The sequence below is a fragment of the Coregonus clupeaformis genome, chromosome 10, assembly GCF_020615455.1.
Source record: "Coregonus clupeaformis isolate EN_2021a chromosome 10, ASM2061545v1, whole genome shotgun sequence".
Taxonomy (NCBI): domain Eukaryota; kingdom Metazoa; phylum Chordata; class Actinopteri; order Salmoniformes; family Salmonidae; genus Coregonus; species Coregonus clupeaformis.
This window is the reverse complement of record NC_059201.1, coordinates 48,595,474-48,621,687: the sequence shown is the minus strand read 5'-3', so window position 1 is coordinate 48,621,687 and position 26,214 is coordinate 48,595,474. Positions and strand designations below refer to the sequence as shown.

Sequence of the window (26,214 nt, the reverse complement as noted above, 5' to 3'; positions counted from 1 at the left end):
TGTAGGATTTTCCACTAATGTTGAGAATGTTTGTATGTATTACAGGTGTAGTATGTTTCATACTGTATGTACAAATAGTAAGTCTTATCTCAGAACGTGCTGCCATGGCCTTTCCACCGCAGTAACACACATATTGTTTTGATGCCAAGTTCATGGCTTATTCACAGTATGCCAGGGTTGAACTAAATCAGACACTAAGCTGCGAATGTAGTTTAGGGCTCTGACCTCCCACCAAAGATATAAAATAAAGAAAGCACTTTTAAAAGCCTATTTCACACCATAGCCTGCTGAATTGAAATGAAAATATGTGGCACTGACTTGCCCAGGTTTGACGTTTCAGCAATGTTTCAATGAAGAGTTTGTCGTTTGACTAGCCACGTGCGACATGCACGCGCAGTTACAAGCCTGCTAGAGTGAGCGGGATGCTGACGAGCAATATCCACCGTCGTAGTATGGATGAAGCCTGAGCTGGAATAGGAAGCTTACTGAAGATGGCTAGCTTTAGAAACCCCTTTAGATCTAGCTTCAGTCGTAATATACCGCTCTGGTCTCACTGTCAACCCACAAACACAGACTAGTTTACAGAAAGTAAGATACATTCTTATACACTCACATACTTAATAAACTTTACACACTAAAATAAGAACGTATTCCTGTTCTTATACACTACAAACGTATACAAACTAAGCAGCAATATTCCATGAGCAGGCCTCTCATTCCACATCGTAAAATAGTGCACTGTGTTGTGTATGCTGTGAACAAGTCAAAACAGGTTGACATCATGTATTGTGTACAGTTTGTGATCAAATAAACATCCCACCTCTCATCCTACACACCTCATGTGAATTAACTTGAGTATGAGTAGTGTTATCTGTGTGTTACAGGAGGTTGGTGGCACCATAATTGGGGAGGACGCGTCGGCTTGTGGTAATGGCTGGAGTGGAATTAGTGGAATGTTATCAAATAAATCAAACACATGGTTTCCATGTGTTTGATGCCATTCCATTCACTCTGTTCTGGCCATTATTATGAGCCGTCCTCCCCTCAGCAGCCTCCTGTGGCGTGTGTACCATATTATTAGGTGTGATGAGGTCTATTAGAAGTGTTCTGGGGAAGGGAGTCATCAACATATCCACTGGACAGCCCTCCATGGGATCACAGAGAGGCTAGAGGAGAGACCGTGGGAATTAACTCTTTCCTGTCCACTGTCCCAACAAAGTACTATACACATGCAGCACATCTCTTTTGGTCCACCTTAAGAGAGCTGAGAAGCAGCCTGTTGTGGGGAGAGCAGGGGTAGGCCCTCACTGGCACATGCCTGGCTCTTTAAGGCAGACTGGGGCAGTTGTATTCCTGTTTAAAGGCACATACACACACAAAAGTTATACATCCAAATGAACCTTGAATATTAACTTCTGAACAAAATGAACCTTTACGCAGAAAACAGTGTGTAAGCATCCAACTTAGGTTTTCTTTACCTTAACAGTCAGTTTAACACTCACTTCAACATTAAAACATAGGCTTTAACATATGAATTATTATAACATCCTACATTTTTCAGGAGGGATTTTTTTCCACATGGCAAGCACAGTATTACATGTGCAACTCATTTTGCTATTGCAATGTACATTTGTTGTGCCACTTATGACAGGGATTTAAAGGAAAACTCCACTGAAAAAAGATATGTTATTATTTTGTTTTTATTAGTCCACTGTTCATACAGTCCCAAATGTTTTGCATGTCAGCAGTCAAGTTTTCAAGATATTGCATTTTGCATCATCATGATCATGAGGCCAGTGACAATTTGCTTCTTGAAAGTCCAATATCTTGAAAACTTGACTGCTGACATGCAAAACATTTTGGGACTGTATATCAACAGTGGACTAATGAAAACAATACCAAAATATAGTTTTGAGTGGATTTCTCCTTTAAGAACCAGGGTTGTATGCAAACCTTCAGAGTTCATTATTCACTGTGGAAAAAAAATAAGAATGGAGGTGATTCAGTATGAGGACAGCATATTGTGCCTCTATGTTTCTTCTCAAATATTGACATTGATCCTCTAAGACTTCTTGATTCTTTGAAGAGAATAGTCCTTACATGTCCTCATACTGAGCCTCAATACTGCAGGATATCTTCTCTGCTTGCATGCATGCCATACTCGTGACCCTTTCCTAGCGAGTAATCGTGAGAATATGTGCATACCCATTCAATCTCAATATAAGATGGTGCCTTCCAACAAATGTGTAGGAAATTGATCAATTAAATGTTGAAAGAAAAGTGCTAATTATTAGTCAAATAAAAAAGTCTGGGCCTGGGAGGATTTACAAGTCACATCCTTATTTAAAGGAGATGTTCCGTTGGCCATTGTAACAGGTAAACCCACTACAATAACGAGGATATGGGTGGAGGTTCTCTATTACAACATTGCGAGCGCTGTTCGCTTACATGCGCGCGATCCATATGTCGCGGGGGCGAGCTGGACTCCAATACAGGTGCTGATAAGGTGTTCAAATGTACAGAAGTGCAGATAAATAACTTCGCTTGAATAATTACAAGTAATGTCAAACTTTATTTAAAGTGCATTGTCACAAGGTCTCAACAACACTCATTGACAGAGGGAAGAAATAATAAAGAAATAAGACAGACTTTAGAGCAGACTGATAGAAAGAACAGAAGGGAGAGGACAATTAATGGAAAGCATTCAATGTTGCCTAATAAATCAGACTGAGATAGCCTCAAATTTCGACCCACTGAAAGACCAACCCCACAGATAATCAGCAGAGTAGGCTAAGTTAAAATATAATTGTATTGAATATTCGTGACTGACAAGGGACGTTTAGGTTTTTTTTCTAAGTAATTGTGCTTGGCTATTGCGTGGCTACGCTGTAACTTTACACAGCATAGCCACTGCAGGATTACTACAGGCAATGATGTATCATTGGATGCATTACACACACACAGAGTTTCCTCTCATAAGTAAGTGTATGTTGACATTATCTAAATTATGTAATTGAACACCTTATTTATTACTATCAAATAATGTATGTCGTGCAACAAGAAAATAGTTGTCTGGATTGGCACCGATCTACTGTCTCCGGGGCACGCGATGCTCGTTCCCGTAAATATGAAATGTGTTGTTGGCTAGACTTGCAAGTGGAGAATTTGCGGTGTAGTCGAATGAGCGTCGCGACCTACTCGCTGTCTGATGCGGCCGTTGATTGTCACAGAAGTCCGGGGATTCACGTTGTTCCATCGGGCCTACTTCGTTAATTCTCTCTGTATTGATGAAATACTTTTATCTGAATAGTAGTAGTTAGACAAATATTATCGCCAAACGCTCAGAATTATACTGGATAAACTCTGGGCGAGCCAAAAGGCGTGTGGATTTCCCCCATATTGTTCTCATCGAAACGAGGGTAAATATCGCTGAAATACGCACACGACGTAGCAAGCTAGCAAGCTAACGTTACGATATTGTTTAGTTGGATAGCTAGCTGTTTAAATTCATAATTCTTGCAATTTGTTGCGTCGCTATAAAATGGAAGATTTTACAAGTGTCATTTGGAACGCAAATTACTTGGAGTTTATCGTGTTTTATTTTTGAATGCCGTGCCTTGGCGGAACGGAGGGGTTTTGGTTTTATTTAAGGTAGCATGGGAAGATGCCATGGTAGCTAGTTAGCTAGCCAGCTAACGTTAGCAACTAGTTAGTTAGCTATTGTAGAATACATTGCAAAAGTTGCACGTATATTCATCACTCAAATACACAATTTATTTGTTTTTTTAATGTTGCCTTCATTCAGATTGTGGGATTGTAGTAGCTAGCTAAACTAGACAGCTAGATTAGACAAACATAAGCTAAAGTAATCATGTGATAGATAGCTAATGATGCAGAGGCTGATGGCTCTTTACGCTGCCCCAGTAGTAAATGTAACTAGCTAACTAATCATAACATGATAGTAATAATAACTGTCATATTTTTTCATAGACAGATACTGTGTACCACAACCAATGATGTACTCGTCATTGACCACAACGGCCTATTGCTTTCTTGGGGCAGTGTTCAGAACATAGTGCCAGGTGACCAGATGGCGTAATAATTGGTTCAAAGTTCAAAGAAAGGGGTTTGCCTGTGCGCTTTAGCCCCATCTCGCTTCATCTCCCCCTCTAATGCAAACAGTTAGGTAGCTTGGCCTTTAAATGTACTATACTAGACATTGAGATGTTAGGCTGTACTGATGACAGGGGCTGTAGTCTTTAGAATTTGCACCCCAGTATCTCTATTTGCACATCATCTTTTGCACATCTATCATTCCAGTGTTAATACGAAATTTTAACTATTTTGCACTATGGCCTATGTATTGCCTTACCTCCATAATTTACTACATTTGCACACACTGTATATATATTTTCTGTTATATTTTTGACTTTGTTTTGTTTACCCCATATGTAACTCTGTGTTGTTGTTTTTATCGCACTGCTTTATGTTGGCCAGGTCGCAGTTGTAAATGAGAACTTGTTCTCAACTGGCTTACCTGGTTAAATAAAGGTGAAATAAAAAATAATTGGTGATGCTGTATAGGTGTGTGAACAATTGCTGCATTCAAAACAACCAGGAACTCTGAGAAAAACAACCTCAGACTGGGAAAAATGGTTTTGAATTGTCATCCAACTTGGAATTCCAAGTCGGGAACTCTGGCCTCTTTCTAGAGCTCCGACTTTCTAACCTGAAGATCACTGACCGCATGATTTGACCTAGTTTTTGTCAGTGTTCCCAGTTGTCTTGAAGGCACCATATGTCCCCTCCTTCCTCTGCAGGCGCCGTGGAGGGCATAGTGACTTGTCATGAACGAGCCTGTAGAGAGCGGTGTAGTCTCGTTTGACGAGTACGTGCGTCAGAAGGCCCGCAGTGTGCCCCAGCACCGTATGAAGGAGTTCCTGGAGTCTCTGGCCAACAAGGGCCCCGAGGCACTGCAGGAGTTCAGCCAGCAGGATGGCGGCACCACCACCATGGTGTACCAGCAGGGGGGCAACTGTGTCTACACAGACAGCACTGAGGTGGCTGGCTCGCTGCTGGAGCTGGCCTGTCCGGTAAGAGGAGTGACCTTATGTGGTTCCTTAAGTAGTTCAGTTCTTTTGAATACACCTCAGGCTGCCGAGTGCCCTTTTCCCTTATCTAGTCTATATACTTTGAAGAACAGATCAGTTGACTAAATTGAGAGTAAAGCCCAACTCATTCTTCAACACTGGTACTACCCATCTTATTGCTGCTATCATTGTCACTTTTGCTCTATGATTGATTGATTCTCCTGTGGATGAACAGGTGCAGGTGAACTCTGCACAGATCTCACCCCAGATGGCTGCTGGTGTGCACCAGGGGTCTGAGCAGCAGATACAAGTACAGGTAAGGCCTTATCTCACTCACCCTACCGATTTCCACTCAATTGTTTTCCAGACTGGACCCAATGGCCTCCTTATCGACATCCAGGGCCTATAACCAAAATGATCAGTGGAAAATACAATAGTCAGGGAAACACCGACCCTAACCACCCTCAGACATGTGGCATGTAACGCATGGTGGATGTGACAGAAGTGTATGGTGCACTGTGTTTATTCTCCTTCCCTGTGTGAACAGGTGCAGATCCAGGGACAGCAGGGTCAGACGGTGGACCTCCAGGGCATCCCCACAGCAGCACAGCTGGTCCAGCAAGGAGAGCTCACAGAGGAGCAGCACCAGCAGGTACACACGCACAACTCTGCATTATTGAGTACACACACTCACCCTGTGTACTCTACTCACCAGGTAAATGTATTGGTTTTGTATACACCAGGCTCAGGTATTTGTTCTGTCGCTTTCAGATTCAGGCCCAGTTGGTGGCAGCAGTGTCAGGAGGTCAACAAATTAGACTACAAAGCGGTCAACAAATCCAGCATATTCAACTACAAGGGGGCCAGCAAATTCAGCTCCAAGGAGGTCAACACATCCAGCTTCAAGGGGATCTACAGGGTGGTCAACACATCCAACTTCAAGGGGGTCAACACATCCAACTTCAAGGGGGTCAACACATCCAACTTCAAGGGGGTCAACACATCCAACTTCAAGGGGGTCAACACATCCAACTTCAAGGGGGTCAACACATCCAACTTCAAGGTGGGCAACAAATCCAACTTCAAGGTGGGCAACAAATCCAGCTACAAGGCGGGCAACAAATCCAGCACATTCAGCTACCAGGTGGTCAACATATTCAACTACAGGGTGGGCAGCAGATCCAGTTCCAGACGGTGGAGGCCATGTCTCCTCAGCAGCAGGGCTCTCCCCGTGAGGCAGAGAGGAGGGCGGGCACCAGCGTCCTCCAACCCGCCAAGAAGCGCAAGGTGGACATTCCCATCCAGGTGTCGTACGCCCTGCCTCAGGGCCAACAGGGCCAGCAAGTGGTCCTGGCCCTCCCCCAAGGGCAGGGGCAGCAGCAGCAGTTCCTGTCTCTCCGGCCCGACCTGCTTACTGTGGACAGCACCCACCTGTATAGCACTACGGGTACCATCACAGGCCCTGCCGGGGAGACCTGGACCATCCCTGTGTACTCCGGTGGGCAGCAGGGGGGCGTGCATCACATCACCATCCCCCAGGAGGCTTACAACACGATGCAGGTGTCCTCTGGTCACCACGACAACAAGGACAATAGGGTGGCCCACTCCTCGTCGTCGGGGGCTGTGTCTGTCCAGTCGGGCGCCACGGTGTCAGTCTCCGAGACAACGACGAACGAGGAAGTGGTGCAGACGCTTTTCCCGGCGCAGTTCATGAACGGGAACATTCACGGCCCTGTGGTGGTGCAGACGGTGGGAGGGGCTTACAACACCACGCAGCAGCTCCACATCTGGGATCCCCAGCAGCAGCAGGAACACCAAGAGCACCAGCTCCACCTACAGGTCAGAACAGGACCTACATTACCTGGGTTAGACCTTGACTTTGTCTTTGCCTCAGATTTCAAGGTTTTCCACAACAATGACGTAGATTTAGGCTGTAGTCTCCCCCAGTTAAGCAGGGGATGATTGGTTTGACTAATGTAACACTTCAGCCTATTGTGGTGTTTTGGAAGCTAATTTCCATGTCACTAGTTTTAAGGTCCCATATTTTCTGTGTTTGTGTAGAAATATCCTTACATTTTGTGTGTGCGAAATTGATCTCTTCTACAATGAAGTCAACTCAAGGACTGTAATTCCCCGCACCACAAATCGGAGAAGTATGGTGGTGTGCGTGTTAACATTGAACTTCTAATGTGTCCCCCTGCAGGGTCACATAGAGTCAGAGTCCCAGGTGGAGGCCCCCCAGGAGCTGCTGCTGCCCATCTCCCTGAAGCCTGAGGAGGGCCTGGACGTGTGGCGCCTCTGGGTCCAGCGCAAGAACACAGAGCTGGACAAAGACGAGCAGAACAAGCTGGCGCCCATCGGACGTGAGTCAACACAACACAGACTCCCACTCACTCATTAAACCGCCCTCTCCAAGTATGTGTACTTATCTCTTTCTCACACTCCTCCCTTCCTGTCTCTGTTTTGTTGGTTTGATTCCGAATACTGAATATATTCCACTGAATATTGACAGTTCTATTAGTCGGGGTTTGGATAAAAATGTCCTTATTTATCTGACCTTTTTCTCTACCTGTGTCTTTCTGTGCAGGTCGTCAGGCCCTGCGCTTCCAGGAGGACCTGGTGTCGAGTGCGGTGGCTGAGCTCAATGTGGCTCTGGCCCTTATGACCCAAGAGGCCCGGGGGTTGGAAGGAGAACAGTTTGAGCCTGACGCCCTCTACTACATCTTCCTGTGTATACAGAAGGTACGCGCACCACTACTACACATGGAGGACACATTCTCAATGAAATTCACATATCCATACAGAAAGGATGCATTTTCACTGACATATCCACAATACACACACACCCACACATTTTTACTGACATCCTACACACTCACAGTTGTGGAAATAGTACCCAATTGTCATACTTGAGTAAAAAATAAAGATACCTTAATAGAAAAGGACTCAAGTAAAAGTGAGTCACCCAGTAAAATGCTACTTGTAAATGTAATTGCTAAAAGAAACATAAGTATCAAAGTAAAAGTATAAATCAATTCACATTCCTTATATTAAGCAAACCAGATGGCACCTTCTTCTTGTTTTCTACATTTACTGATAGCCATGGGGCACACTCCAACCCTCAGACATTTACAAACAAAGCATTTGTGTTGAGTGAGTCCGCCAGATCAGAGGCAGTAGGGACAACCAGGGTTGTTCTCTTGATAAGTGCGTGAATTGGACCATTTTCCTGTCCTGCTAAGCATTCGAAATGTAACAAGTACTTTTGGGTGTCAGGGAAAATGTATGGAGTAAAAAGTACATTATTTTCTTTAGGAATGTATTGAAGTAAAAGTTGTGAAAATATAAATAGTAAAGTACAGATACCCCCAAAAAAGTATTTTTACTTAAGTACTTTACACCACTGTGCGCACGCGCACACACACCCATACATACATATATACATACATGCATACAGTGGGGAAAAAAAGTATTTAGTCAGCCACCAACTGTGCAAGTTCTCCCACTTAAAAAGATGAGAGAGGCCTGTAATTTTCATCATAGGTACACGTCAACTATGACAGACAAATTGAGAAAAAAAAATCCAGAAAATCACTTTGTAGGATTTTTAATGCATTTATTTGCAAATTATGGTGGAAAATAAGTATTTGGTCACCTACAAACAAGCAAGATTTCTGGCTCTCACAGACCTGTAACTTCTTCTTTTAGAGGCTCCTCTGTCCTCCACTCGTTACCTGTATTAATGGCACCTGTTTGAACTTGTTATCAGTATAAAAGACACCTGTCCACAACCTCAAACAGTCACACTCCAAACTCCACTATGGCCAAGACCAAAGAGCTGTCAAAGGACACCAGAAACAAAATTGTAGACCTGCACCAGGCTGGGAAGACTGAATCTGCAATAGGTAAGCAGCTTGGTTTGAAGAAATCAACTGTGGGAGCAATTATTAGGAAATGGAAGACATACAAGACCACTGATAATCTCCCTCGATCTGGGGCTCCACGCAAGATCTCACCCCGTGGGGTCAAAATGATCACAAGAACGGTGAGCAAAAATCCCAGAACCACACGGGGGGACCTAGTGAATGACCTGCAGAGAGCTGGGACCAAAGTAACAAAGCCTACCATCAGTAACACACTACGCCGCCAGGGACTCAAATCCTGCAGTGGCAGACGTGTCCCCCTGCTTAAGCCAGTACATGTCCAGGCCCGTCTGAAGTTTGCTAGAGTGCATTTGGATGATCCAGAAGAGGATTGGGAGAATGTCATATGGTCAGATGAAACCAAAATATAACTTTTTGGTAAAAACTCAAGTTGTCGTGTTTGGAGGACAAAGTTGCATCCAAAGAACACCATACCTACTGTGAAGCATGGGGGTGGAAACATCATGCTTTGGGGCTGTTTTTCTGCAAAGGGACCAGGATGACTGATCCGTGTAAAGGAAAGAATGAATGGGGCCATGTATCGTGAGATTTTGAGTGAAAACCTCCTTCCATCAGCAAGGGCATTGAAGATGAAACGTGGCTGGGTCTTTCAGCATGACAATGATCCCAAACACACCGCCCGGAAAACGAAGGAGTGGCTTCGTAAGTAGCATTTCAAGGTCCTGGAGTGGCCTAGCCAGTCTCCAGATCTCAACCCCATAGAAAATCTTTGGAGGGAGTTGAAAGTCCGTGTTGCCCAGCGACAGCCCCAAAACATCACTGCTTTAGAGGAGATCTGCATGGAGGAATGGGCCAAAATACCAGCAACAGTGTGTGAAAACCTTGTGAAGACTTACAGAAAACGTTTGACCTGTGTCATTGCCAACAAAGGGTATATAACAAAGTATTGAGAAACTTTTGTTATTGACCAAATACTTATTTTCCACCATAATTTGCAAATAAATGCATTAAAAATCTTACAAAGTGATTTTCTGGATTTTTTTTTCTCATTTTGTCTGTCATAGTTGACGTGTACCTATGATGAAAATTACAGGCCTCTCTCATCTTTTTAAGTGGGAGAACTTGCACAATTGGTGGCTGACTAAATACTTTTTTTCCCCACTGTACATACACTTCTGTCAGTATCTTGTATTGTGTATTACAATTGACTGAGGTTGTTAATGCCTTTCTCTATTTCTGCTGGCAGTACCTATTTGAAAACGGACGGGTGGATGATATCTTCTCTGACCAGTACTACACACGCTTCTCCCAGTGGTTACACAAAGCCTTGGATGAGTGGAGGCCCGTCATCCATCCACTAGGTAAGATACACTGTTTGTTTGTGTTTCCGGGTGTAAGTGCAAGAGTGTAGGGAAGAAACCGCTGAAGACCTAAGGGTCAAAACCTGAGTACATTTCTGTGTTTTGGGCTGCACGCTGTCTCTTGAGAGGAGAATGTATGGTGATTGGCTAATCTGCTTTCTCCTCCCAGGGTACATCATTCCCAGTCACGTGACAGAGGAGATGCTGTGGGAGTGTAAACAGCTGGGTGCCCACTCACCAGCCACGCTGCTCACAACACTAATGTTCTTCAACACTAAGTGAGTCATACTGGACACATGATTCTGATTTCAAACTCATCCTACTAATGTATCCTGTTCACCAATACACTTGTGGGTCATTCCATTTCATTTTAATCACTTTTTGACCGCACCCCTTTTGATTTGAACGAAACCTTCCATTCATATTTGCTCAAGTAGTCAGAAAGTGACTTTTTGGACCTGAATGCCAAAACATTAAGAGATAGAGGTGCTCAAAGTTGACCCATTTTGCATACCTCACTCTGCCATAAGACATCCATGTCTTCATCTCTGGAAAAGATAAACGGTTGACTTACAATCAGGGTTGTCAAAATATTTTAATTAAAAATAATAATAATTTACTTTCAATGTCATATATCTAAAAACGGGTAAACTCCGATTTGTATTTCTTCATTGTTGCATATGTTGTAGTTTAGACCCTATTTGACATAATGTGAGGTGTTTGTGTTGTGCCCACCATCAGCTGAGACACAGCGTGCTCTTGAATACAGGGTGGGTGTCTGTAAATTGGAGTTTACGTGTTTTTAGATAATTGACATAAAGGTATAAAAATATATATTTATTTTAAAAAATATGCTAAAAATTATTAAATAGTTTGACAATCCTGTTTGTAAGCTTTTAAATTATATCAATCTCAACCGTTTATCTTTTCCAGTGATGAAGACATGCATGTCTCATGGTAGGGTGGGGTATGCAAAATGGGTCAACTTTGAGTGCCTCCATCTCTTAAATGTTTTGGCATTCGGGTCCAAAAAGTTACTTTCTGACCACTTCTACCATGGGCAGATATGTATAGAACGTTTTGTTCAAAAAGTGATTGAAATCAAATGGAACGATCCTTGTACTTGCCAAGTCACAATGTACAATGGGGAAAAAAAGTATTTAGTCAGCCACCAATTGTGCAAGTTCTCCCACTTAAAAAGATGAGAGAGGCCTGTAATTTTCATCATAGGTACACGTCAACTATGACAGACAAATTGAGGAAAAAAAATCCAGAAAATCACATTGTAGGATTTTTAATGCATTTATTTGCAAATTATGGTGGAAAATAAGTATTTGGTCACCTACAAACAAGCAAGATTTCTGGCTCTCACAGACCTGTAACTTCTTCTTTAAGAGGCTCCTCTGTCCTCCACTCGTTACTTGTATTAATGGCACCTGTTTGAACTTGTTGTCAGTATAAAAGACACCTGTCCACAACCTCAAACAGTCACACTCCAAACTCCACTATGGCCAAGACCAAAGAGCTGTCAAAGGACACCAAAAACAAAATTGTAGCCCTGCACCAGGCTGGGAAGACTGAATCTGCAATAGGTAAGCAGCTTTGTTTGAAGAAATCAACTGTGGGAGCAATTATTAGGAAATGGAAGACATACAAGACCACTGATAATCTCCCTCGATCTGGGGCTCCATGCAAGATCTCAACCGGTGGGGTCAAAATGATCACAAGAACGGTGAGCAAAAATCCCAGAACCACACGGGTTCTGGGATTTGGGGCTGTTTTTCTGCAAAGGGACCAGGACGACTGATCCGTGTAAAGGAAAGAATGAATGGGGCCATGTATCGTGAGATTTTGAGTGAAAACCTCCTTCCATCAGCAAGGGCATTGAAGATGAAACGTGGCTGGGTCTTTCAGCATGACAATGATCCCAAACACACCGCCCGGGCAACGAAGGAGTGGCTTCGTAAGAAGCATTTCAAGGTCCTGGAGTGGCCTAGCCAGTCTCCAGATCTCAACCCCATAGAAAATCTTTGGAGGGGAGTTGAAAGTCCGTGTTGCCCAGCGACAGCCCCAAAACATCACTGCTCTAGAGGAGATCTGCATGGAGGAATGGGCCAAAATACCAGCAACAGTGTGTGAAAACCTTGTGAAGACTTACAGAAAACGTTTGACCTGTGTCATTGCCAACAAAGGGTATATAACAAAGTGTTGAGAAACTTTTGTTATTGACCAAATACTTATTTTCCACCATAATTTGCAAATAAATTCATAAAAAATCCTACAATGTGATTTTCGGGGAAAAAAATTCTCATTTTGTCTGTCATAGTTGACGTGTACCTATGATGAAAATTACAGGCCTCTCTCATCTTTTTAAGTGGGAGAACTTGCACAATTGGTGGCTGACTAAATACTTTTTTCCCCCACTGTAATTGTAATCCTATGTATCTTGCATGTGATCAGGCCTAGTGGATGCAGGATAGCTGACGTGTGTGAATGCCAGGTTGTGTCTGTTGCGTGCATTTGTGTTTTTGGTGTTAAACGTTTCGCTCTCCTGTAGGTATTTCCATCTGACAACGGTAGAACAGCACATGAAGGTGGCCTTCTCCAAAGTGCTTAGGCACACAAAGAAGAACCCGTCCAACCCCAAGGATAAGAGCACCAGTATCCGCTATCTGAAGGGCCATGGTCCCTTAGGGACACAACATGCAGGGCAGAAAGGTGAAAACATCTTAGAGTTCATAATAAAGAAAATTAAGCTTTGTATATTTTAGTCAGACCGGATTTCCATTTTCCCAGTCACTGACTGACTGGTATTGGTCAGCTATGTGTTCCAAACATTCCAAACTTTCCCTTTGGGGATAATTCTTTGCGCCTCTGATCGACCAAGTTTGTCAATATTATGAGGTCCATAAGCCCAATCACTACTGGCTGATGATCACCTCTGACCTCTGTGATCTTTGAACTTTGCAGTGACTGATGACATGTATGAGGAGCAGGCTGAGGATCCTGAGAACCCTCTGCGATGCCCAATTAAGCTGTACGATTTTTACCTCTTCAAATGGTGAGTAATGACCCCCATTCTCAGTACATTTCTAGTTGCTAAGAGGATGTCCTTGCACAGGGTGATCAAATCAAATCAAATCAAATCAAATTTTATTGGTCACATGCGCCGAATACAACAAGTGCAGACATTACAGTGAAATGCTTACTTACAGCCCTTAACCAACAGTGCGTTTATTTTAAACAAAAAAAAGTAAGAATAAAACAACAACAAAAAAAGTGTTGAGAAAAACAAAGAGCAGAAGTAAAATAAAGTGACAGTAGGGAGGCTATATATACAGGGGGGTACCGGTGCAGAGTCAATGTGCGGGGGCACCGGCTAGTTGAGGTAGTTGAGGTAATATGTACATGTGGGTAGAGTTAAAGTGACTATGCATAAATACTTAACAGAGTAGCAGCAGCGTAAAAAGGATGGGGTGGGGGGCAGTGCAAATAGTCCGGGTAGCCATGATTAGCTGTTCAGGAGTCTTATGGCTTGTGGGTAGAAGCTGTTGAGAAGCCTTTTGGACCTAGACTTGGCACTCCGGTACCGCTTGCCGTGCGGTAGCAGAGAGAACAGTCTATGACTAGGGTGGCTGGAGTCTTTGACAATTTTGAGGGCCTTCCTCTGACACCGCCTGGTATAGAGGTCTTGGATGGCAGGGAGCTTTGCCCCAGTGATGTACTGGGCCGTACGCACTACCCTCTGTAGTGCCTTGCGGTCAGAGGCCAAGCAGTTGCCATACCAGGCGGTGATGCAACCAGTCAGGATGCTCTCGATGGTGCAGCTGTATGTTTTCCATGGTGTCAAATACACAACAGATACAAATACACAACAGAACATTTGTCTTCTACAGGAGCTCTTTTATGCATTTCTAGTGATCTAATCAACGTCTAACCTCCTGTCTCGCTCAGTCCCCAGAGTGCTAAGGGGCGTAATGACGCGTACTACCTGACACCAGAGCCCGTCGTGGCGCCCAACAGTCCCATATGGTACTCCACTCAGCCAATCACAAGTGAGCAGGTGGAGCACATGCTCACACGCATCATCATGGTGCGGGAGATCCAGGAGGCCATCGCCATGTCATCGGCCAACATGCACTGAGCGGAGAGGGGAGGAGGAACTGAAATGGACACACTAACCCCCGAAATCAGCCCTCCTCTCTTAAGCTTTCCTCTTTCTGGTACCTCCTTCACTCAGTAATGAACTCTAAGGACCTCCAGTGGCCTCAGTCTTAACCCATCACACCTTCCAACCACAGGAGTGGGGAGCGACAGACAGTGTTTACAGAGTGGACTTATGAGCCTTTTTTAAGGAATAGACTCCTGCGTTTATTCATCTAATGGCAGTTCAATGGCAGTTATGTCACTCAATGCCCAGTTATGAATTACTGAATCTTTTTTGAGATGGTCACACGTAAGTAAGCCACCACTTCACCTAACCCCCCACCTCACTTCACCATATAATTTTGTCCTGGACTGACGAGACATGTGAAATGAATTTTGTCCAACTCACTAAATCAGAGCTCATCATGTACTCTTGTAGGCCACTGCAGCCCCCAATAAAGATGGAATGGTCAGAAATGGATGGTGAAATATCGGATATATATTCAGTCTTATATATAAATATATTGTACACATACAGTGACTTCAGAAAGTATTCGTACCCTTGACTTATTCCACATTTTGTTATAGCCTGAATTCAAAATAAATAAAAAATCTCACCCTTCTACACACACTACCCCATAATGACAAAGTGAAAACATGTTTTTAGAAATGTTACCAAATATATTGAAAATGAAATATCTAATTTACATAAGTATTCACACCCCTGAGTCAATACTTTGTAGAAGCACCTTTGGCATCGATTACAGCTGTGAGTCTTTCTGGGTAAAAGGCTCTGCATGGTCAATCCGCCGACTGCAATGGCCATACAGCATTTACTGCAATGCGGCCTCTGCAGAAGTCAGAGCAAACATACTTTTTGCGCTTCGCAGAGCGGTTGTGAAGGAAGTGAGTTTGTGTTTATACAGGACACCTCGCCCCCACCTACCGTCAAATCAATCATGTCAATGCGGAACTATACGGAGCCCTCCACATTGTTACAACATTTGAGAGGGGCACTGCGATGCGGTACGGAGCTTGATTTGGCCTCTGCATTCCTCAGGAGGCTCCGCAACTGCGTCACACCCTCCATACGAAGCCTCCAACCACATTTTCGGATCAAGCATAAATTGGCTTCAAGTCTTTTTAAGAGATTTCCACACCTGGATTGTGCAACATTCGTCCATATTCTTTTCAAAATTCTTCAAGCTCTGTCAAATTGGTAGACAACCATTTTCAGGTCTTGCCATAGATTTGCAAGTAGATTTAAGTCAAAACTGTAACTTGGACATTCGGGAACATTCACTGTCTTCTTGGTAAGCTACTCCAGTGTAGATGTGGCCTTGTGTTTTAGGTTATTGGCCTACTGAAAGGACAATTCATCTCCCAATGTCTGGTGGAAAGCATACTGAACCAGGTTTTCCTCTAGGATTTTGCCTTTGCCTAGCTCCATTCCGTTTCTTTTTTTATCCTGAACAACTCCCCAGTCCTTAACGATTACAAGCATACCCGTAACATGATGCAGCCACCACTGTGCTTGAAAATATGGAGAGTGGTAATCAGTAATGTGTTCTATTGGATTTGCCCCAAACATAACACTTTGTATTCAGGACTAAAAGTTAATTGTTTTGCCACATTTTTTGCAGTATTACTTTAGTGCCTTTTTGCAAACGGGATGCTTGTTTTGGAATATTTGTATTCTGTACAGGCTTTTTTATTTTCACTGTCATTTAGGTTAGTATTGTGGAGTAACTACAATGTTGTTGATCCATCCTCAGTTTTCTCCTATCACTGCCATTGAACTGTGTAACTGTTTTAAAGTCACCATTGGCCTCATGGTGAAATCCCTGAGTGGTTTCCTTCCTCTCTGGCAACTGAGTGAGGAAGGATGCCTGTATCTTTGTATTGACTGGGTGTATTGATACACCATCCAAAGTGTAATTTAAAAACTTCACCATGTGCTTTTTTTTTTTTTGGGACCATCTACTAATACCCTTAATTGTGAGGCATTGGAAAACCTCCCTGGTCTTTGTGGTTGAATCTGTGCTTTAAATTCACTGTTCGACTGAGGGACCTTGCAGATAAGTGTGGTTGGGGTGCAGAGATGAGGTAGTCCTTCAAAAATCATGTTAAACACTATTATTGCACACAGTCCATGAAACTTATTGTGACTTGTTATGCAAGTTTTTACTCCTCAACTTATTTAGGCTTGCCATAACAAATGGGTTGAATACTTATTGACTCAAGACTTTTCATATTTAATTTGTAAAAGTTTATAAAAACATAATTCTACTTTGACATTATAGGGTATTTTGTTTAGGCCAGTGACAAATCTCAATTTAATCAATTTTAAATTTGGGCTGTAACACAACAAAATGTGGAAAAAGTAATGGGGTGTGAATACTTTCTGAAGGCACTCCCCTACGTATTTAGTTGGACAATGATGCTAAAAACCAAAAACATTTAACTTGGCTCTATACTCCAGCATTTTGGATTTTAGATAATGTTTAATTTGAGGGTATTTTCATACATATGTTTTACCGTTTAGAAATGAAAGCACTATGTATCTAGTCCCCCCAAACCCCCATTTGAAGGTGTTGTAATAAGTATTTGGACAAATTCACTTGTGTATTAAAGTAATCAAAAGTGTAGTATTGGGTCGCATTCCTAGGATGCAATGACTACATCATGTGACTACAAACTTGTTGGATGCATTTGCAGTTTGTTTTGGTTGCGTTTCAGATTATGTTGTGCCCAATAGAAATGAATGGTAAATAATGTATTACGACATTTTGGAGGCACTTTTATTGTAAATAAGCTTTGAATATGTTTCTGAACCGTTCTACATTCATGTGGATGGATGGATGATTACGGATAATCATGAATGAATTGTGAATAATGAGTGAGAAAGTTAGGTACAAAGATCATACCCCCAAGACATGCTAACCTCTCACAATGACCAATAAGAGGGGTATGATTTATTTTGAGGGGTATGATCTTTCACTCCTCATTATTCAGGATTCAAGTTTGTAGAGTCACATATGAAAATACCTTCAAATAAAAGGTGACATTCTGTACTGTCGCCTCATATGAAACATTTGATGTCATCCAAAATGCTGGAGTATAGGGACAAATGTACACATTTTAGCTTCACTGTCCAAATAAATACATAGGGGAGCGTATGTGGACATTTACCCCCTTTAACATGTTTGCCCTCACGCGGACCCTCCTGCGCCTCTGTCCTCCAAGCTCTCAGGTCCCAGACAGGACAGGAGCCAAGAGCAGAGTGGATTACACACCAACAGACATTTAATGGGACCTCTGCTCACTTTTTGTAACTTTTTTTTTTATTGGCATTTATTATCTCCTGTATGTATTGATATTCTAGTGGTATTGGAGGCTAAATAAGAAAGCCTGTGTTTTCAAACGTGCCTTTGTACTGTGAATGACTGAGAGACGGTGTACCTTTTTAAGAGTTTCAGTCAAGTCTTAGCTCCGATGTTGTGTTCACAATGCAGTAGGTTAAATGCTGCAGTATTCACACATGACTGGGACATGTGCCGGTAATTAAGCAGACTACTATTCAGTACTGATTCGAAGAAATAGTGAGATATCTGAACCGCCACCCCCTTTTCTCTCAGGTGAGATCCTCTGGTAGGCAAAAGTCTGCATAGGAACCTACAAAAGAGAAATGTTTAGTCTTCAAATAACTAACTCTGTTGCCTTTCCTATGGGAATTGAACAACAAATAGGATCCTAGCATGTGAAATCAGAAAAGTACTGTTACAATATAAATGCTATTTTATAATTCCAGGTATGGACTTGAACAACCATTAGGCCTCCTTGTAGCTCAGTTGGTAGAGCATGGCGCTTGCAACGCCAGGGTTGTGGGTTCGATTCCCACGGGGGGCCAGTATGAAAATGTATGCACTCACTAACTGTAAGTCGCTCTGGATAAGAGCATCTGCTAAATGACTAAAATGTAAATGTCAAGGGTCACTTGAAGTGATGCCGCTTCATATTTCTGAAGCAAAAGTCTTCTGTATTCTGTCTGCTCTGCATAGGAGCCACTGATGCACCGTTCATCCTCTTTCTTATCTGGAATGGGGATCTGCAGTTGTCGCAGGGTGCTGGTGAACTACTTCAGCAGCGGGCAGGACACAGTGATATCTCTGACAGTGTCAGCTGATGTGCGAGCAGGTGGAGCGGAAGGTGACGTGCCTTGCTTTGTTCTAATCCCAGCCTCCGTAACACACCATCCCGCAGTTTCTGAAGTAAAAAAATAATAAAAAATCCATCATTGCCTGCCATTAAAGTTAACTTGACTGGTACCAAAGAGGTCTAAAGGTTAGGCAACCTTGTTGTAATGCATCTATATTGTGAAGTGGTGTTTACCTGAGGTGGAAGTTTTGTCCAGTGGGAGTATTTGTGGTCCCCAATGATATGACATCCCAGAGCTATGCCAGTGGATGGAAGAGACACAGTGAACAGGTTGCTATGCTGGTTCACAAGGTAGTTTTTAAAAAATGGTGCTACTATTAAAAGGGACACTGTGTCTTCTTTGACCTAGGTTAATGTGAGGTATGTGTGTAGTAGACCCCTCAACAACATGAAGTCTAGAGATGTTTAGTTGGCGAACGATTCATTCTTTTTGAACGACTTTTTACTGACTGGAGAGATATGATTCAATTTTCTGATTGACTCGTTCATTTTAGTCTTTTGTTTGACCTGCTGGCCGCAATGAATTCTACAACAGGATTAACACGCGCTCCTCGGTTGACGTGCTCCGAACAACTGTCTGTCATATATGCTCGCAGGCAAAATAGATCATGCTACAAGTTTCGAACTGATAATTCACATGGTGCAAGAATTAATGCAGTTAATTGATTATTGAATGTTATGATGAACACAGCTTTGTAGAACCAAAATATACACCGCCTCTGCTCAACGAACTCGAGAATGAATCATTTGGGATGCTGCAGTTTGCGCTCATCACCCTCAAGGCAGTCGAGCTATGCATTCCGCCAAGACTCGCTCGCAATCTAGTCCAGTTGCGGCCACAACTAGACCTCGTTTCAAATGTACCGAGAAATAATCGTATTTGTATGCCTAGCAATCAACAAATGTACATTGTTTAAGGCACACTTTTACAAGTCTCAGTTACAAATTACAGCTCCAATAAGCCCCTTATGGTGAACGACATGTGGACGAGAGGGTTTGTAGAATCATCATTCGCCGGTAGGAGGTCCTGCGTTCTCTGGGCATTACTGACTCAAATGAACGAAATGAGTCGAAAGATTAGTTATTTTGACTGAACGAGTCGAAAAGATCAGTCAGTAAAAAGACCCGAACTTCCCCTCACTAATGAAGACAGGTTTCATGTCACCTTTTTTGCAGTCATATTATATAGCAATCTTTTGGGATGTGCGGGGGCTCTGCAAAAACAGACGACTTGGAACCACACCAGAGTCAATTGCTTCAGTAGTGTCGCTACCTGTGATGGGGTGGAGCTCCACAAGGCTGCAGCCGTTACTGCTGTCCAGGACACGGTACTGGGTCACTGCCCCCTGGGCCTGCCGATTGGCCTGCACTTTAGTCACTCACCCTGTACACAGGACTCAGGCCCATATGAGAGGGGTTATGGGCGGTTAGGTGTATACAATTACACAATACATTATGTACAAATACAGGTTCTATAACAGATGCCAACTTCAAAATCTGAAGGACATCTCAGTATCTGCTGAAAGCCACCAATACAAAAATGACAGGAGTTGTGCACTCTACTGTCCCTGTGACTTCTCTCTCTATGACAGGGATGTCAATCATATCTTATCAATGGCAGGGTCATTACAATAACTCTATGGCATATTCTCAGTTGCTGCCCTCAATTGGTGGTTTTGAAAAGTGAATGATGTGCTGACTGGAACCTTATATTAAACTAAATCTCTAAACACCCATAGACATTAGACATCCACACACCAATATTTCCTCTCCACTTGGTTGTTTTTGTGGAGGTTTTGTACATAGCCCAGTGCTTCCTCAGTCCTTGCCAGCAGGAGGGTCCCTGTTGTCTCCTTGTCCAATCCAAGGCAGACTTGCAGCTGGGAGTGGGACCCAGCCCTCATGCCATCCAGCACCTTGGCAAGGACTGGAAGACATCCATGATATTGTTTTTGTCCTTTGACCCATCTAGGCGGAAGATTATTGGATTTAAATCACAGTGAATTTGACCACTGCTCAGGGTATTAGGGTGTATTTTGTACAAGTGACTTTCAAATGAACAATCTCTTTCATGACATAATCCTTGACTGTATAATCCTTGACTGTGTGTTTGATCATATAAGCCTAATGTACCATAATGTAATAGGCATGTAAATACATTGCTACAACACCCAATACCTTGAACAGAAACTCCATATGGCTTATTGATGACACCGAGCTCTGGATGTGGAAGGATCAGACCTCTGTGAATGTGCTTGGCCAGAACGTTGGGGTGAACATTACTCAGCTGCTGAGTGAACTGTCGCAGCTCGATGACCCTCTTTTAGCAGTGGGGACACTTGCCGCATTCACATGCTAGTCGGAACTACGAAATTTCCGACTTGCTAACTGGTTGAACGCGGCACGTGTAGAACTACAACCATTTAGCAAGTAGGACATTTCCAAGTTTCCTAGTTCCTACTAGCATATGAACGCGGCAACTGGCACCGAGGATAAGGGACAGTCTCTTCTGACCCACACCAGTTGCCTTTCCTTTCTGTTTCTCCTGGCGAATTTTGCGTGCAAGGTCGATGGCTCTCAGATTTGGTATCTTTATCAGAGTCAGACCCTGGTGCTGGTGCCTCTCGTCTCGAGGCAGAAGCATGTGTCCTCGTGAGCAAGGATGCTGCTGCTCACCTCGATATGTGACAAATATTGCTCGTTTTCCCTGAGCGAATTAGCACTTGACATGTGCTTATAACATCATTATTACAAGCCAGCGTCCCTTCCTGTTGTTTATGACAACTAGCCTACTTTAAAATATTTTATAAATCTCATGTCGACTTGTGTCTGAAGCTAAAAACACTGGATTGCGCCATTGTGGTGATTGTTTTCTTCACACCGGAAATGATGTATATTGACTTATCTTTTTTCAGATTCGCACAAAGACGTGAATGAATCTACAATGTTATAAATGCTGCCGCTGAATGGATATCCAGTCTCAGCTATGCATTGTGCGGATAGGCTACGCAAATACTTTCACAATGCATAGTTATTTGGGAGTTGAGGCTAATCGTTTGGGAATAGTATTGGTGGGAAGGGAACATTATATTCAGTCATTGTGCACACGTGTGTCATGAACAACATTAGCGTGAGCAACAATAGTGGAATCGGTGGTTCGCCTTCAAAATAAAAGTATCCTATTGAAACATGCAAACGGATATAAATAGTGGACTCATGACACAATTAGACTAGGTAATTCTAAACAAGGTTAGAAATGGCATGTTGTTATATAAAGCAATATTTGTTATATAAATTCAGCAAAATACAATAATTTGTTAATTTGAAAAAAGAACAAATCAGTTGAAATCGCACTGTGGATGTATTAGACTTCAGAATTGCATTGGGGCATACTTATATGTACTGAGTTTCACAAATATTAGCGTCGTAGGACTTATTGCGGGACTTTAACTGTGGGAATTCACCTCATGTACGTGTCGAACGTTCATATTACAATGTACAGCCTTACCTATGGATCTTGACACCCACAGAACACAACTGTGAAGAGTTTACACAAATATTAGCATTGTAGCTCTTATTGCTAGATTTAACTGTGGGAAATTAACTCATAATTGACGTTTGTTGAATTTATATAACACATTCCAAACTTGTTTAGTATTATCTAGTCCAATTGTGGCATGATTCCACTATGTTTATGTTTTCAGCAGATTTAATGGGGGACTTTTATTTTGAAGTCAAACCGCCGAGTCCACTATTGTTGCTCACGCTAATGTTGTTCACGACATACCACACATGGCCCGACATTCAATGTGCCAGTTTGCTAATTCCGATTTGTCAATACATTTTGCTGAGATGTCAGCAAACCATTCTGTCCTCGCCTAAAGAGTGATAAAAAAAACACATTGATTGATGTCCAAATTCGGCGGCTGCCGAGATGAAGATTACGGACAGTGTGTTGCGAAGTTTTAGGGTTGCTAGGACATTCCGGGAGAATTCGCAGAAAGTCAACTGTGTGGACTACAGCTCGAACGGCGAGAGTGCAATATCTAGTAGCGACGACGACTCCATTGTTTTATATGACTGTCAGGAAGGAAAGTGAGCATAATTAATCTTGTTTCATCAACTGCAGTTTGCATGCCATAATCTACAAGTGTACAAAACAGGCTAGAAGACAAATGTTCTCTGTGTGGGGCCTGTTGTTTGGGAACATCCCCGAGCTCTAGTCCCACATCGAGGTTGATTGTTCAAGTGGGCAAAAAATTGTGTCCATCAAGGCATGGTTAATAATACTTTACAGTATAAATAAAAATAGTTGGCATAGAATGAAGATTATTTAATTTGAAGAAAACCGAAATACCATGCATTACATCACCACATCATGTACAACTTTGGCATTATACGTTACTGTGAATGAGAGAGAATCAAACGAAGCTTTTCTGTACTGTGTTGTCCTCACCCCACTTCAGACCCATACGGACCCTGTACAGTAAGAAGTACGGAGTAGACCTTATCCGGTATACACACGGGGATGCCAACACAGTGGTCTACAGCTCCAACAAACTAGATGGTAAGAATTTCTGGAAGTGGAACAGCTCAAAGGCTGCGTTTACACAGGCAGCCCAATTCTGATCTTTTTGCCACTAATTGGTCTTTTGACCAATCACATCAGATATTTTTCTGAGCTGATCTGATTGGTCAAAATACCAACGAGTGAAATGAAGATCAGAATTGGCCTGCCTGTGTAAACACAGCCTAATAAACAAAGAGGTCAAGCCAACATAGAGTATGTTTGTGTGTGCAGTGTTTTCCCTATATCTTATAAAGTGGGGCGCAAAGGTGCTAAAAACAACATGATGGGCTGCTTCCACAAAATTGTTGAATCAAACACGTGTGTGTCAGTTTTACGAAAGTATGACCTCACTCATGTCCTCGTCTCTGTGACTCATCCAGATACCATCCGATACCTGTCTCTCACTGACAACAAGTACATCCGCTACTTCCCTGGGCACACTGATAGGTGAGACAACACTTTTGAGGGATTCATATACAGTTAATGGTTGTTTGGACACTAACATTGATTACACACTGTGTGGATGTTGTCAGGGTTGTTGCTCTCTCCATGTCACCGGTGGATGACACGTTCATCTCGGGTTCATTGGATATGACCATACGACTCTGGGACCTGCGCTCTCCAAACTGTCAGGTGAGTAAGAGCAGCCTTTAGAAGCCACAATTCTTTGACTGTGCCCTTTCGATGAGCTTGGGAAAAGACACATATCATCAATGTATTTTATATAATGTAACAGGTTTTGAAATGTGTGTTTGTTTGTCTTAGGGTCTTACTAATCCTTTGGGGAAGCCTGTTTGCTCCTTTGATCCCGAGGGCCTGATATTCGCTGCTGGGGTCGACTCTGAGGCGATTAAACTGTATGACCTCCGCTCCTTTGACAAGGTAACATTGAAAATGTGTTTGAAATGTATTAGTGTTTGTAATATAATATGTGATATCGTATTTGTTGATTATGTATGTGTGTGTGTGTGGTTTACCGTTAGAAAATGTGTATGATGATCGACGTCAGTGTGAGTTCCTGTGGTGAGGTCAATTTGTTGTTTACTTGTGTTTAGGGCCCCTTCGCCTCCTTTGAGACTCAGTTTAGCCGCGTCTGTGAGTGGACTGGACTGAAGTTCAGCAGGGACGGGAAGCAGATTCTCATCTCTACCAACGGGGGTGCTATTCGCGTCCTAGACGCCTTCAATGGATCCGTGCTGCACACTTTCTCAGTGAGAGAACCGTTACCACACTGCACTGATAGACCTGAAGTGAACATTCTTCACACACATATCTACGAGTATGCACATCACAGGAGGTTGGTAGCACCTTAATTGGGGAGAACGGGCATGTGGTAATGGCTGGAGCGGAATAGGTGGAATGGTATCAAATACATGATTTCCAGGTGTTTGATGCCATTCCATTTGCTCCGTTCCGGCCAATATTATGAGCCGTTCTCCCCTCAGCAGCCTGCTGTGATGTGCATAGCTTACTGCATGTACTGTGTCTAGTAAATATAGTTATTTATTATCTGACTGGCTGAATCAAACGTGTCTCCCCTGTGTGTTCTGTAGGGCTACAACAACAGTAAAGGCATTTCATTGGAGGCCTGCTTCACCCCAGACTCAGACTTTGTTATGATTGGTGAGCCCGACACCTCCCAAGTCCCAACATTAGAAGTTAGCAAACTAGGCTGTCTTACCCAGCCCTCCCTGATCCACTAATGTCAGAACAACTCAACACAATTTCAGCTCTGAAGCGCTCAAGCCAATTCCAGAGTCACCCAAATCAATTAGCCATTTGACCCTATTAACTGATATTATTACTCTGCCAATCAGTCCATATGTTTGTCAAACTTTTCTCCCCCAATCCATCATCCATAACCACCTAACCCTCATGTTGTCCTTTATGCCCCAGGTTCAGAGGATGGGAGGGTCCATGTGTGGAGTACAGAGAGTGGGATGAAGATAGCGGTTCTGGACGGGAAGCATTCAGGACCAATCAACACACTGCAGTTTAACCCTAAATACATGACATTTGCCAGCGCCTGCTCCAATATGGTGAGATACATACACACACACACACTTTCATCAGCCTAAACACACCCACACAACCATGCTTAGACACACATACATTGTCTCTAATTTGCCCCTGCCAAAATCTACCCCACTCTCTCTGTCTCTCTCTTTGCAGGCGTTCTGGCTTCCCTGTGTAGGAGACTGATAAAGGGGTGGGGCCACAGAGACAAACTGTCATCATCATTACCCAGGATGCCTTTCTCCTTTCATGTTGCTCTGAGTATGCAGAGACACTATGGACTCTTAACGGCTCCAAATGAAATTGTAGGCATATTAAGGCATTGGTGAAAGGGATTCCACTGTTGATTATCCATGAGGAGAACTGTCACTCTATAAACTGATTTATTTGCCAAATGGGGAAGGTTACATGAGGGGATCACTAGAGCTGTGGGAGACAGTAGTTATTGTCCACTGTGACAGGTGCTTGTTGAAAAGTTTTTATAAGAGTAGAGAATACCTGTGGTGTACTACTGACAAACACTTGTTTTTATATATTTATGAGCAAAGTGCCACAATGTGTTAATTAGTAGACAATTATGACCTTTTAACTTTTTAATACATTGACAACTCCAATCAAGTATGCATTTTAACTGCGGATACATGTTTTATTTTATTGGGAATTCAATTATTTTGTACTGTTTATTCAGAAAGTATTAAAATGTTTTAACATCTACGTTTTATGTACTTAAACTGATGTTTTTCAATGGTGAAAACGAACTGTGTGTCTGTGGTAGAAAGTGCATAGAACCTTGGACTGTGTACTCACAGCTTACTGAATTATGGATGATACCGTCACAGGTAACCTCACAGGTACACACTCGTCTTTCTCTCACCACCTGTGTCTAGAGTCAGCTTGCAGACACCCGGCCCGCCACAAGGGGACAAGGA

General features: G+C 42.9%; 2 protein-coding genes and 1 long non-coding RNA gene across 5 annotated transcripts; 2 read left to right on the top strand and 1 right to left on the bottom strand.

Annotated features, from left to right (window-relative positions):
• The first annotated feature begins 2,870 nt into the window (after nt 1-2,870).
• Nucleotides 2,871-15,046, top strand: LOC121575428 (transcriptional regulator QRICH1-like). 2 transcript variants are annotated; one of them, XM_041888546.2, is made up of 12 exons: nt 2,871-2,979; nt 4,821-5,093; nt 5,326-5,406; nt 5,638-5,742; nt 5,862-6,929; nt 7,294-7,453; nt 7,678-7,832; nt 10,221-10,335; nt 10,505-10,613; nt 12,893-13,053; nt 13,306-13,396; nt 14,290-15,046. In XM_041888546.2, the coding sequence occupies exons 2-12, from the start codon at nt 4,848-4,850 to the stop codon at nt 14,477-14,479; spliced, it is 2,481 nt and encodes an 826-aa protein (XP_041744480.1). In that variant the 5' UTR covers nt 2,871-2,979; nt 4,821-4,847; the 3' UTR covers nt 14,480-15,046. The 2 variants fall into 2 exon arrangements, with proteins under 2 accessions (XP_041744480.1, XP_041744479.1); XM_041888545.2 differs by lacking the exon at nt 2,871-2,979 and adding an exon at nt 3,066-3,419.
• A 2,527-nt stretch (nt 15,047-17,573) lies between these two features.
• Nucleotides 17,574-22,355, bottom strand: LOC121575459. 2 transcript variants are annotated; one of them, XR_006002324.1, is made up of 4 exons: nt 20,878-22,355; nt 19,973-20,667; nt 18,874-18,935; nt 17,574-18,747 (listed from the first exon to the last, which is right to left on the bottom strand). It is a non-coding gene; the product is annotated as an uncharacterized LOC121575459 (long non-coding RNA). The 2 variants fall into 2 exon arrangements; XR_006002323.1 differs by having other exon boundaries at nt 19,973-22,355.
• Nucleotides 22,356-22,485: 130 nt separating this feature from the next.
• On the top strand, nt 22,486-25,999 carry LOC121575442 (WD repeat-containing protein 82). Its single transcript, XM_041888571.2, has 9 exons — nt 22,486-22,794; nt 23,166-23,266; nt 23,650-23,716; nt 23,803-23,902; nt 24,035-24,151; nt 24,325-24,480; nt 24,823-24,892; nt 25,166-25,308; nt 25,442-25,999. Exons 1-9 carry the CDS (start codon nt 22,634-22,636, stop codon nt 25,469-25,471), a joined length of 945 nt encoding a protein of 314 aa, XP_041744505.1. The 5' UTR covers nt 22,486-22,633; the 3' UTR covers nt 25,472-25,999.
• Nucleotides 26,000-26,214: the final 215 nt, after the last annotated feature.